Source organism: Poecile atricapillus, chromosome Z (assembly GCF_030490865.1).
Source record: "Poecile atricapillus isolate bPoeAtr1 chromosome Z, bPoeAtr1.hap1, whole genome shotgun sequence".
Taxonomy (NCBI): domain Eukaryota; kingdom Metazoa; phylum Chordata; class Aves; order Passeriformes; family Paridae; genus Poecile; species Poecile atricapillus.
In genome coordinates, this window is record NC_081289.1 from 101,590,062 (window position 1) to 101,603,767 (window position 13,706).

Below are 13,706 nucleotides of genomic sequence, written 5' to 3' on the forward strand. Positions count from 1 at the left end.
CTTTCTTCTTATTTCCAATCTAGAGATAACTGTGACAATTTCAGACCAAGCTGTGCATTACTTTGGGCTAAGTCTCTTTCTTGTGCTACAATATTTATAAATACCCAAAGAGATGTGTAGCTGCTGTAGACTGTGGAGGTTTCTCCTGCATACACAAACTAGCCTTTTCAGTCTTCCTTGATAATTATATTCTGTACTTGGAAACTTGAACTGAAAATGGACAATGAAGAGAATATAAATGCATCTGTCTTTCACTTTGCACATGTCCTGTCATTTTGTTCTAGCTCATTGCATTGTGAGCAACGTGACATGACTAGTGATTCCAGGTAGAAAAAACACCAGAAAATGCTCAGCGTTGACTCTGTCAGCTAGGAAGAAACAATAAGAAAAGATGTGGTGAGCAGTACTGACATTAACATTCAGACACAGTTCAAACATTCATTTGGGCTTAGAGGAAGCATTTTAATACATCTTTGTAAAATACTCCCACCCATGCTTACCACCACTTTGTTTAGTCTTTTCATTAAAAACATATTAATCCAGAAGCATGCATTGGAATCAAAAATCCCAAGTGCTTTGAAGCAACCAGGATGGTTTGACAATGAAAAAAATCTGATATCCCAAGGCATAGTGTGAACAAACAAACAAACAAACAAACATACACACATACGCGCGCACACACACACTCACAGAGCTTCTCAAGTGTCAGTCTTACCATTCATCTAAAGGCAACATACTAAGGAAAAATACAAAGAAACAGTTACCTCAAGATAGTCAAACATTCACAGAAATCTTAGTAAAAAACAACATGTCTTCCTCATTATTGTTCCAAGTACAAGCTGCTAGCCCTGTTGTAAAGCTTGGGCATGACCCACCTGTGTTGGACACATCCTCTCCATCTGCCCACTACATCTGTGACAAACTCTCCACAGAGCGTACTAACTTCCCATGCTGAGCTATGTCCCACCCAAGAACTGCAAGAACAACACTGCTTGCTGCGTCTTGTACAGACTATTTCTCCTTACTTTGGATAGGCATAGTTTCTTAATCACTCCCACCTTTGCCTTTTTACACTCCATCTTTTTCTTTACTGTCTGACTTTCATGGTTCCTTTCTTCCCCCACACCATGCCAGCAGCAATTCCCAGCCTCAACAGTGACCTCCTCATACAAATTTTGAGATCAACTCCCAACCATTTCTGAACAGCTGTTTGCTGCAGTCTCACTGTTTTAATCCACATGCTGGTAAACCCATTTTAAATCAGTTAATTCTCTTTTTGCTGTCTCATCACAGCAAGCAGGGGTAGCTCTGCAGGCTACACACCCTGAAATAGCTTGAAGGGATCTACTCTTGTACAGGTGCAGAAGGAAGAGGAATGTGCTCCAGCTGTCCTCACACAGAACTAATGTGCACAAAGTGCCATTGGTTACCCCAACCGCAGGTGAGATCCAGACTGTAAAGTAGACAGTACACATGTGCTTCAGCTCAGGAAACCTTGAAACTACTGACTGCCAGGAGTCTGAAGCAGGACAGCCACTGTAAAGCCACCTTAATATTCTTACTTGTAGGAACAACTGTCAGGGTTCAAATAAAAAACAGTCAGCTGCAGAACGTGAAATACATTTGGTTTATTTCTTTCTAAAGTTTGTACATATACATATATCATTATACATATGTGAGATCCTTCAATAGGGTTGCTTGAGTTCAATGACATAAAAATTATTGAGAAGCTTGCAGGCTCTTTGTTGCCCGTAAGCAACATTTATTCCAACTTATAAAAACACAGAGGAACAGAGTTATAGTCAGGAACATGGACACAAGAGAGAAGTCTACTTTATATCTCACAGTTTCAATACATCAAAGGCAAATTATTTGTCTGTATACTGTAGGCTTACTTTATCAGCAATGATAAAATAGAGGAAAATATTTATATACAGTCACCTCAAGTGAAAAATAAAGCAATGTAAACTTAAATTCCAAAATATTATTTTAAATGATATAACAATATCCCCAAAAGTCCTTCTTCCAAGGGGAAGAGGACTGATTAAGTGCCTTCATTTATCAGGAAATGATCATTCTAAGTACCAGATACATGAAGCAGAATAAGGGAGGGCATCCTGTGATACCTGTAGAAAAGAGTGACAAGTCTGCTTCAGGAAAGCATCTCTGTGTAAGCAAGTATATGTTTGAGTCCTTATGGACATCAGCAGCACATGGAAAAATCTCCCCTGAACCAGGGCTTGACTTAAGTCTGCACAGCTCTGACTCCAACCACCCAGTATACTTTTCTGGCTGGGCCTATTCCTAGGGACAAAACGGGGTGTCCTGGTGTTAGGACAGCATCAAACCTGAGATGATGACCTCCCCAAGAGTCAGAATAGCAAGTTCCATGCTGCTGGAAAAGATTTAATGGCTACCTCAATGTTGTTGCTTCACAGCAGACCAAGAAGTTACCACAAAGCGGCGAGACTGGGACTGTGTCTCTAGTGTATTACATGAAAAACACTCCAGCAATTCAGTGATGAGAGTAAACTGAATTCAAGGTTACCAGAAAGAAGGTTCCTACACATCACAAAAGCAATAGGAGACCACCCAGAGGAAAGGTCTTACAAGGACTGCTGTCAAGCCCTGTAAGGTTAGTTCTGCACACAAGAGATGCATAAGGTGTATGTACACGCATGTGCAAAATATTTTTCTGCACTACCACTGCTGAGAGTTATGCTTCCCACATGGCTACCAAGCAACATTGACTGAAAATTCAGTCCTCTTTCTCAGCCTAAACGAAAACAACAACAACAGCCCAGGTGGAGGTAAATGACACTTCTTAACTGTGACTCTGAAACTGACAGTGTTCACCCACATCTTCCCATCACCATGGAGGGCAGGAAATTCAAGGGAGAAGCCCAGTACCTGAAAAAAGATTACAGGACTACAGCTTGCCCAAAGCAAGGTGACAGGGTGATCCCTTTCATTTCACTCTGAGCTGCAGCTCACTTGTGTCTCAGTTCTGCAAGACATAATCACTCTGGCTGTGGTCCAGTGAAGTGCAAAGGCATAGTTTCACTGAAGTTGTTCAAGTTGCTTCAACCTAACTCCATGATAAAGAGCTTTATGACTCCAGGTGAGAATCACACCTCAGGTTTTGCTCTCTCTTTCCAAGAACAATGCAGATCATGCTACTGTTGCCCTTACTAGATCACAATAGGAAAACCCACCGGGTTTCCCTATGTCTTTTTCCTCAGACCAGCAACCTGTAAAAAGGTTGTTTAATGCTCCCAAGGGAAACCTCTGGAATGCATATGAGATGCCCAAGAGAGATATTTCAGCCCTGTTGCTCTTCTTTTGCCTGCTGATGAGCCACTCTTCTGGAAATTTGTACAGTTACAGGAAAAAAAAACCCTCACTACTGCTGTACGGCTGTATCTGCAGGAGACATCACAGGCACCTGTCCTTCTTGGACATTTTGGACATGATGTCCCTTTGCTGAATTTTCACAGAGCAAGGTCAACGTCTTCAGAAGTAAAGCTGTGTATTAGATCCCCAGGGCATGATTTTCAGAAGTAGTCAGCATGGATGCTCCTTGTACAGGCATCGGCTGATACAGACAGGGAGAAAGTCAGCCCAGTGTTAAGCTAACAGAAAATTCCACCCACTAACTCTTGCTTAGACTCTCAAATATATGCCTTGCCTTCAACACGCAGAACAACAGGCAGCCCCTGGTGGACAACACATGAAGATCAAGGCAGCTCAAAGTACACCATAAATCTGCAAAAGCTCTGATAGCTGCTTAAACTTATTTGAGAACAATTAGAACAACAAGCATCCTAACAATGTTTGCAGCTTCTGAAGTGCTTTGGCCAAATAAGCTTCAGAAAAGAACAGTGAGCTTTGCAGTGCTGAGCCATAGAAGCCATACTTTACTTATGAAATACACACATCTATAGGCATGTTCGCCAAGCAATGTAAGCCTCAGAGTGTACCTCACACAGAGGAGTGATTTCAAAGTTTTTAAATAGCCAAAAAACTCTGTCCTTTTTAGCCAAATTATAATTCTAGACTCAAGTAAGAGGACACATTTGTCATGAATATGTACAAATTTTAAAAAAAACCCAACCACAACCCACCCCTGTTCTCATCCTACAGTCTTTCAGAATCTGACAGCTCTGAGCATGAGATTTTCGTAAGTGTGTGAATTAAGACTTATATTACCAGTAGAGTTTGGCCTCTGTGGTGACACAGACTCGACAGCATTTATCTCCCTCTTCCCAGCAAGAGGCTAAGGGAAGTTGGAGGATTTTGTGTCAAACAAGTCTCCATGGTAGCTTAGCTAGCTGCTTTGTCACTACACCATGATACTCAATTGGCCCAAGCTGAAACTTGCCTGTTTAGACAAAAGGTATCTCCTTATGCCAGTCTCATTTAGAAGAGTTATAGGCAGGATCACTGCTAAAGTGGATACTAATTACAGTGGTTTCTGTCAGAGAAAAATCCAGCCCTTGTACCTTGCTGCACTTTCAATGCTTGCACTGCTAAGTGATGTACCTTCACTGGTCCAAATAAACCTCTGGCCTGTACCCGAGCTGGCTCCTGGCCCAGATTTAAAAGCAGATGCCATGAGATGTCCCTCATTGATTAAACATCTATAATTTTTATGGAATAATTAAGTGCTCAAAGGCAGGGAAGAGACAACACTTTGGACTAGCCTAAATTTGCTCTTTAAGGGCAGAGTCAGGTCAATGGTCCAACCTCTGGGAAAGTTCTTACTTGCATTTGGTAAGGGATGGGCTCTAATAAATGACTGCAACACAACCTTAATGAATCTATCAAAATGTATGAGCAAGGGACATTCTCTCAGGCAAAGCTGGGCCTGCCTCCTTTCAATGTTCAACTGTATGTTACCATCAGCAGAGCAGATACTCCCAGATGGCATTTAGACTTTTTGCATGGAGCTGTCCTCCTTGGTCTCATGTAAACCAGTCTCCTCACAAAGGGACTGTGCTAGCCCTGGATAAGGGTGCTGCTGTCACAAGGGAGAAAAGCAGCAGGTGCTAAGGACAGTTCCTCAAGCAGCACAGACTAGAGGGAAAAGGAAGCCAGCATTTCTCGTTACTCCCAGCACTAAGGGCAGTGCTAGAGCTCACAGTCTCCAGCAGGTGACCAGCCATGAAGGGTGGCACTGGCTTCTTCCTACAGCATCATTGTCCTGTGCAGTAGTGCTCAGCTCAGGTGGTGTCATTTCTCCGAAGGCTGACAAAGCTGCTTCTTCCTGGAGCTCAGGTCCCCACAGTGAAGCTCTAGGTGAAGCAGTTCCCTATGCTACAGCTATGCTGCTGGGAGAGCTCTGGGAGAGAGGAGAGAGGCGAGGCCAGACGTACTGCGTCTATATGCACTAAAAATATCCTTTAAAAAGCACAAGCTGCAGACTAGCTCTTTCTGAGACAGCTTCTATGGTTCATCCCTCTAGGCAGCCTAGATACCAGATGCTGAGAACACATGCTGAGGAGCAATGATTGTGCTCTGATGAGAAATGTTAGAGAAACTTCTTAACTGCCCCCTCAGAGCAGATGTGACGTACCAGAGCCTGGGGAGAGCAATACTGGAGAAAATTTAAACAAGCTGTAAGATTGCTTTGCCATAAGATGTATATACTGCCTTTGACCCTGCAGAAGCAGCCAGTGGTTCCAACAACCTGGATACTTAGAAGAGCAGGAATGTTGCAAGTGTCTGGTCTAAGTGTGGGAGGGGGAACTTTGCATCCCTGCAGCATACAACTAGAGGATCACCGCAGTCTAAAACTCGGTCTCACACCTCCCAGCTATAACTGTGGCTGGAAACACAGGCTACCGACAAGCAGAGTGAAAAAGCTGTTCACAGGGTTATCCATTCAATGCAGCCCTGCTTCAGAGCAGGTTTTCTTAATGCAAGATGGGAAAGTTATATTTTCTGGATTTCTGCAAGCATGGAAAGAAACAGACCTGTTATACAGAAGCAGCTGAGGTGTTAAGATGACAGACAAGAGCAGCTTGTCAGAAAAGGAGGAGGAGCTGTCAGACTAACTGCAATAAGACCAAAATTCGTTTAAAAATGGAGAATGCAGACACAGTAACCAGTGTGCCATCTGCAGAGAAAAGCCTTTCACACTTTCAAGGAGAACATTGCCATGCAGTGTCTCCAAGAAGCTTGATGATGACCCTGTCACCTCTGACTTCCTCCACTGCCATGATCATGTCTTCACTGAATGGCCTGCTCCAGTCAAGCAAGTACCTAATTTCTCCACTCGAGAAAGGAAAAAGTTTTGGCTTTTTCAAGTCAGAAGAGCAACCATTCTTGTTATCCAAAGGCATTGGAGCTGTGAAAAGTCACTGAACAATTCCAGTCTCTGGAGGTCTGCTAGGCTGAACTTCTCAAAGCAGGGCTGTGCAGATCACTGCTTTCCAGGAGAGCCCCTCAACGGGGCCTTAATGGACAGACTACAACCTGGAAGCAGGCAAGATCAGGGGGAAAGTATTTTAGTGACGAGCTGTTACTAATCATTAGAAAGTTTCTGGTAACCATTTACAAGTGAGTGGCTACAGACAAAAAACTCTGAGTCAGCAACACAGCTGAACAGCATTCCCGCACAACTCTGCTGCATCAGTCACCCTGCTGGCTGACTTGCCTCTCTACATCAATTGAAAACACAACATAAATACTGGATTTAGAAGCTGAAGTCATGTTCACTAGTTCATGCGTAATTTATCTGGAAGATGCAGACAAACACACAGCCAGTCCAGGGAGTCTATTTCACAGCCACTGATGAACAAAAACCATCTCAATCAGTCCCCTGCATCCTGCTGGCTCACAGAGGAGAGTGGCTTTTGCTTCAGAAGAGTATCTCACCCACTCTGGCTGCTGGGTGGGGAGAGGGGAAGGCAATTTTCCCCTTCTCCATCAGATTTCTGCTGTCAGGTGCAGACTAGTGGGGCCCTTTCTGGTCTCTCCTTCCTTAGCAGATGGTTCAGCCGCTGGAGGATGAGCAAGCCAGCAATGCTTCAGAGCAGGGTGGGTCTATCCAGAACCACTGTCTGCACCTTAAGAAAGGGGAAGCAAGGAGGTGCTGATCCCAGCCTGCTCCCCTCTTTGCATCCCTGCTTTACATGCAAGCAGAGGCTTCGCCTGAGCAATGACAGTGCACTGGAGCAGGGAGGGTGACATGGAAGGATGACACCTCCCTGCATCCCCAATGCAAAGGCTCTCCTGCATGCACACATGCTCATGGCAGCCAGCCAGTAACTCCTCCTTGCACTGAGCACACCCAGAAAACTGCAGGCTTCTCCAGTGATTTGCAGCTCAAGTCCCAGAGGAGGGTTGGAAACCAGCAGAATATCCTTACATACTGCAATCAGCGCTCCTGAGTTGCTGCAGTCAAGCACTGATCTCCCCTAAAGGCAAACATTTTAGCCAAGAAAGGCAGCGTGCAGGGTACTCTCTGCCTGAGAATCTGCCCCTTTATAGCATCATCAGGAGGGAAAAAAACCAAATTACAGTACTGATTGCTAGATGAACCTATTCCCAAGGGACGGCAGGAGTCTTAGACTTTCACAACAGGATATTTTTTCTTGGTCTCCAAAGCATGCATTTCTAAATGGGTGCCTGGGATGTTTATGAATTGTAAAGTAACAGAGGAAAATGGCATTAATTAAAACTGGAGCAGAAACTATAAATTCTGGGTAAACTAATCTGCATGCCTCAGCAGTCTCAGCAAGACTGCTCTAAGCTCAACAAATGTTTAATGACTAAAAAATGCAGTGAAAAACTGCATTCAATACACCCAGATGAGACCTAAAAAAATTACCCTACTCCGTTTACAAGTATACATGGAAATAGATAGTAAATAATGAAAAAAAACCCTCTCTTTTGCAGTCCACTTTTTGATTTTTCCCATTGCTTCAAATCATCTTTTCTGCAACAACTTTGAAGAGGAATTATCCAGTTTCTGTGTCAAAGCTAGAAAATGCACTTAACAGGAGTAATTTCTTTTTGAGCTCAGCAACTTAACTGGAATTTTCAGCAACCAAAATCCATTAAAAGCCAAGAAAGAAGAAAGTTAAATGTCACCTCTTTGCGTTTTGAAGCACTGCACTCCATAAACACAAGAGGTTTGCCAAGCATATTCTAGCCTGCCTTCAAAAAGATCATCTAGTCAACCCAACCCTGACAGCCAAGCACGGCCATTTACAGATCTGTACCTTTTCTGGGTTTTGCTTCTGCTGTATGTATCCTATTTTTATATAAAATAACTGGTTCTGGCCAGGATGGGGATAATTTCTGCCCTAGCCAGGGGCATGGCTTGGACTTGAAGGTTATTCTGTACTACCTCATGTCATCTTCCAGGAACAGGGGAAGATGTCCCTTCTGGGTTGAGGTACTGGGAAGCGAGTGGTTGGGTATTGGTGTCTGCATGGTGAGCATTCTTGAACACTGTTGCTGTTTACCATTCATTTTCTTATCTCATTGCCGTTTCCAGCAAATGGTTGTTTTCTCAACCTGCAATCTTTGCCTTTTATGCCTCCAATCCTCCTCTCCAGCCCACTGCAAGGATGGTGAGGGGAAGGAGGGAGCGAGCAAGGACCATGTAGTGTGTAGAGTCTCAGTGGGAACACTGAACTGGGGAATACCACTCCTCAATCAAAACAGAGAGGTCAAGTTTTCTTCCCAAATGTGCATTCAGCATTTCCCAACCAAATTGCTTCTCTCTGCTCTGCTTGTCATTTTCAACCTCCAAAGCATGACAAACACCTGGAGGGATCTATCTTTGTTACCCCTCCGTGAGCTGTACTTCTACCACTCTTAATTCCTCCAAATAATCCTTCCCAAGGAGCACTACCATGCATCTCTCTACACTGAGTCTCCCCATGCAATAAGCTGCACCATATCACTCTGGCCCCAGAAGCAGAAGATATCTCTCTTCTTCAAGAAGAGAACTAAATGTTAACTCCACCCTAGTCAGAATGCACAACTTCTAAAGCCTCAGCACTTGGGAAACACTGCCAATTTCTACTCAGGACTCCGCAAGCTTTTAGCAACGCTGCCAAGGTTAGGAGCCAACCTCCTGACTTTTAGCACGGAACAGCCACTCTCAGTGGCAGATGCCAGATGGATGCGCATCCCAGCATCATCTGTGAGAACAGTCTCCTCTGGTTTTGCTGCCAGGCTGGGGCTGCAAGGATCAATTTTCTCTAAAACCTCACATCTGAGTGTGCAACATCATTGTTACAGCCAACAGTCAGCAAAAACACCAGGAAAGCTGTTGCATGGTGGTACTTGGTAGGGGAGGCAAGTCATGCAGTGCCTGTTAAGGGCCTTTTCTCTTCGATCACTCCCAGTTCTGCTCACTGGACTGGCAGCTCAATAAACTAGATGAACTGACTTGGACCCTTGGGAAGCCTGACAGAACACACCCAGGTAGCAATTTTTTTGATGTGTGGCCCTTTGACTACTTGGGCTGAAAACACCAGTGCATTTCTAAACAGTCCTTGCACTGATCTTGATGTTTCTATATGCATTAAAGATTGCATTCATCAAGAAGCTGTTCTGTGCTGGGCACAACAGAATGAACAGCAAGGAGCAATTTTCAACTGGTTCTCGACATTATCTCCCCAGACACTCTGAGGGAAAGGCCAGTTTGGCTGTACTACTTCACAGAGGGAAAGGGCGACACAAAATGGGAGAGACCTGTCCAAGCTCACCCTGAGGGCCAGTATTAAAACAGAGATTAAAACTCAGATAATAGGTAACAGGAGAGCCAGCACTCTCTGCAGAGCCATGACACTGCCCAGACAAGAGGGGCTGGGAAGCAGGAAAATTATTTCTGTGTCATCTTTCTGCTCTCTGTGCCTGAAAACTGCTGGCCACCCCAAGGGTCTATGGCACAAACAGGAGCCTTTCAGGTGTGTAAAGATCTACCCATGGCGGTCTCTCCTGGTCCTGTGCTCCCCTTGGAAAGCCTGGCACAGGGTATGCAGGAACTGTGAGGAGGCACCAGACTCTTCCAACTGGATGTGAGCTAAAGAAGGAAAATGGAAAACAGAGGAGAATCCTTTTCTGAAGAAAAAAGGCAAAGTGCTTTGTCACTATGAGAGGAATTGAAAGCAGCTCTCTGTGCACACCAACAAGGAAACCCCTGGAAGGGGAAGCAACAGGACACAATATATCATAAGGCTCTATATAGCAGCTAAGTGAGAGCGTATAGTTAAAAACTACACAGAGGCCCTTTGTCTTTAATATATATATAATTAATATATAATGCTAATGGCTGACATCTACAGCAGCCTTCTTTGCAAATTAATGTGAAGCCCAGATAGCCATTCCAACTGGGTGATCTCTAATCTTCCTGACTGCAGAGACAAGCAGAGACAGCATGGGTTTGGATGCCTTCCAGCCTGCAAACTAAGGAGAAGGCTCTCTGCTTGGAAGGAAGCAAACAAATTATTCCAATGCCATCATCCCAGCATTGCCAGAGGTTTCCAGGTTTCATTCCTTCACACTCACATGTCCAGGGTCAATGCAGTAACAATAAGCAACAGTGACTATTTACTGTACCACCTGCTGCTAAGTACCAGTACCAACATGCCCCATATTGTCAGGAAACTAGTGTTCCCAGCAGCCTAGCCTCTAGTCAGCCTTCTGCAGCTGCATGTTTGCACAGCTCTTCTCACAGCTACAGCTCACATTCATAGCACTGCAGCACTTGTCCAGTTATTTTTCCCACCCACCACATAAATAAAGTGACAAGTGACTTGAGAGATGAAAGCCACATGCCGATGGGAGGAGATAAATGGGGAGGAGACAGAATAAACGTCACAGCGCTCTACGCCTTCCCCAGCTCCTTTAGAAACAGAACAACACAAGAAAGTCCCAATGCTTCAATTGCTAAATGATAAATTAACAAAGCAAAGCAAAGCAGGAGCAAAGACATCTCCCACAATCTGCACAGAAACAGCAAAATATACAATAGAAAATGTCACTAACACCCCATTCAGGCAGATGCACTTATTTTTTGTGAATGACAGGTTATTAAATGAAAAAATTTTGACCACCGATACTTCGCTGCATGGCTGTTCCCCTAGTTGTCATTTCCACTCTAAGTGACCTTCTGCTTAATGCTGGGTGTTTCTGGCCTGTGGTCCTTCCTCTCCGAGACATTGCGTTTCACCTTGGCACTAACTGGAGACTCCTGATTCAAAGAAGGACTTGAGTGGGATTTCTTCAGTCCTGGTGCATCATTCTCTCCTCCACTCAGCAGCTCCTTCACCCCTTCTTTCAGTAGGCCAACATAAATCTCATAGCGACTTTTCTGGGAAATGAAAAGAAAGACCCAAATCAGTCTGGAAGAAATTCTGCAGGGGCACATGACAGACCTCCTAAGTAACTTAATGCTTTCTGCTGGCCTTGAAAGCCAGGAGCTCAACATGTATGTGAACAATGGTGCCTAATATGGATATGAACAACAGTGGCTAATATAAATTGAACAAAGACGATTTCAGGCAGACTGAGGCCTGGGGTGCTGTGTAATTAGAGGTATTCAGTTCTGCAGCACAGAAATTCCAATGCTCTGCTGACTGGTGGCTCCCATTCCAAGTAACACCACCAAACAAAAGCTTGCTACCTTAGCCATGATGAGACGTAAGCTGTGCTCATACATACTGTGATCCTATGTGCTCAGGCACAGATGGAGATGAAGTGCACTAAACCAAGGAAAGTCTTGCTCTGGTGCAATCCTCCACTCCCACCAGCAGGTCCTGCTTTTTGTGCTTTTCTTATCCATGGGGGGAAACCAAAGCAAGGTCTAAGTTTGGACTGTACCATGTTGCTGTACCAACAGCATGGCCACCGCTAGGCCCATGAGAGAATCTTCTGAAAGGCCAGATCTTAACCAAAAGGAGCAGATAAGAGGGATATGACAGCAGCATGGTATGTTCTGCTGCTACATCACTCATAGGGAATGATGACGGTTGATGTTTGTCCACATATTTGTATTTTTCAACCGGAAAAAGTTCCCTTTAGTGTGCCACATGACCATTTGCTCTATTCTTTGTCAGAACCAGAGTTTTTCTCTCCAAGAGGGAGACTTTGTTCTGTTTGCTACAATTGCATCATTTTCCAAGAAAAAATTTGGCAAGGAAGAAAATGAGGGTACAGTAACAAAAGATCCCTAAAGGGTCTCAAAAACAGATGTTGGGGCAGGAGGTCCTGGAACAGACCAAACCACTTCACAGGATTTATTTAATAACCTGCCCCTAATATATCCACTAAAGATATGATGCAGACATTGTAATTACAGTGATCTCAGTGTGCTGGGAGTCAGGGAAGGTGGATCTAAACATCCATACTGATTGTTAACTTGTATTTCCAACTGGCAAAACAGCAGCCAATGTGGCAAAACAGCAGCCAAGCTATTATGTTCCTGACAAAGGAAAAAGCATTTAAGAAAATATTTTAAATTTTCTAATAAAATAATAAAGTTCTGGTGAAAAAATTTATTTGAGGGCAGGAAGTCAAAAAGCTTGGTAACCGCTTTGAAGTGTGGAATATAAAGGGGAATAAAAAAAGCAGAAAACATGACTGGCTTTTGAGAATCCTTTGAATAAAGAAACCCTCATAGAGGAGAATCATAGCAAAATCCTCCTACAAATTAAACAAAAAAGCATTCCTATGACTTCCATATCTGTAGCTGGAGCTCCACAACGTGAGAGACAAACACATGAAGCAGGTAAGATGTGTCATTTAATAAAAATGGAAAAACAACAAGAAGAACCCTGATGATGATGCACTGAGCTGATGGATGATTCATCACAAAATGAACCAGACACTTCTGTAAAAGGCCAGCCAGTGCTCTCAGCTTGGGAACAGCGTAATATCATGAAATAGAGAGGGGGGGAAGGGGGGCTTTACTGCTGTATGGATTTATGCTTTTACTGGTCCAGTAAATACAACCAGAGTCTCAAGACTCAACAATCAGAATGGAAATCCAGGACCTGCATGTGTGCAAATGGCCATTTTCCCTTGGACTCTGTGGGGCCTTTGCTTCTATTACAATTAATCAACACGTTCCTACTTTGATTTCAAACACAACAAAGTTGGTCTTTCAGTGACCTGACATTTGAAGTTAGTAAAAGCTAGTGGAAATTCTCCCTTAAAAGAAATTAATTTGGAAATTTCTGTCAAGAAACAAAAACCACAGAAGTAGAAACCATTCAAAAGCTTCTGCAACATTATCTCTGAAGAATGAATGCACATAATAAGGAAGTATGAGGCAGCCACGCATCAGTATTCTGGCTTCACCTCTCACCTGACAGCATTCAAAAGATCTTCAACTATAAATTTTCTGCATTAAGCAACAAATTTTTTGCCATCTGATGCAGTACTTCCTCAGAGAGCAGGCAAACTGGGACAGACAAAGAGGAAAACTGTTCCTTCTATGGTGTGTATAAGCAAAGACACCATCAAAAACAAATATACTGGCTGCATACCTGAACAAGGACCGGTAACCTCCTGGTTTACCTCTCCTCCATCTCATTTGTCTTTCAAAAGGAACAAGAATGAAGACTTCACCAGTGTGTGAACAAAAAGAAATTGTAAGGACCTACAGACAAGGAAAATGGCATCTTCCTTCCTAATGGTACCATGCTGCCACCTTAGGGACCCACTGGCTTTTTTGGTGTCTT

At 43.7% G+C, this 13,706-nt stretch overlaps 1 protein-coding gene across 7 annotated transcripts in view; it reads right to left on the reverse strand.

The window, feature by feature from the left end:
- Positions 1-1,613: 1,613 nt before the first annotated feature.
- PSD3 (pleckstrin and Sec7 domain containing 3) overlaps positions 1,614-13,706 on the reverse strand; it is a 119,122-nt gene continuing 107,029 nt past the window's right edge. For all 7 annotated transcript variants that reach the window (XM_058865130.1, XM_058865129.1, XM_058865131.1 and 4 more), the window contains one exon: positions 1,614-11,335. In XM_058865130.1, coding sequence (XP_058721113.1) covers positions 11,123-11,335 — 213 coding nt within the window. In that variant the 3' untranslated portion in view covers positions 1,614-11,122. The remainder of the gene's footprint in view (positions 11,336-13,706) is intronic.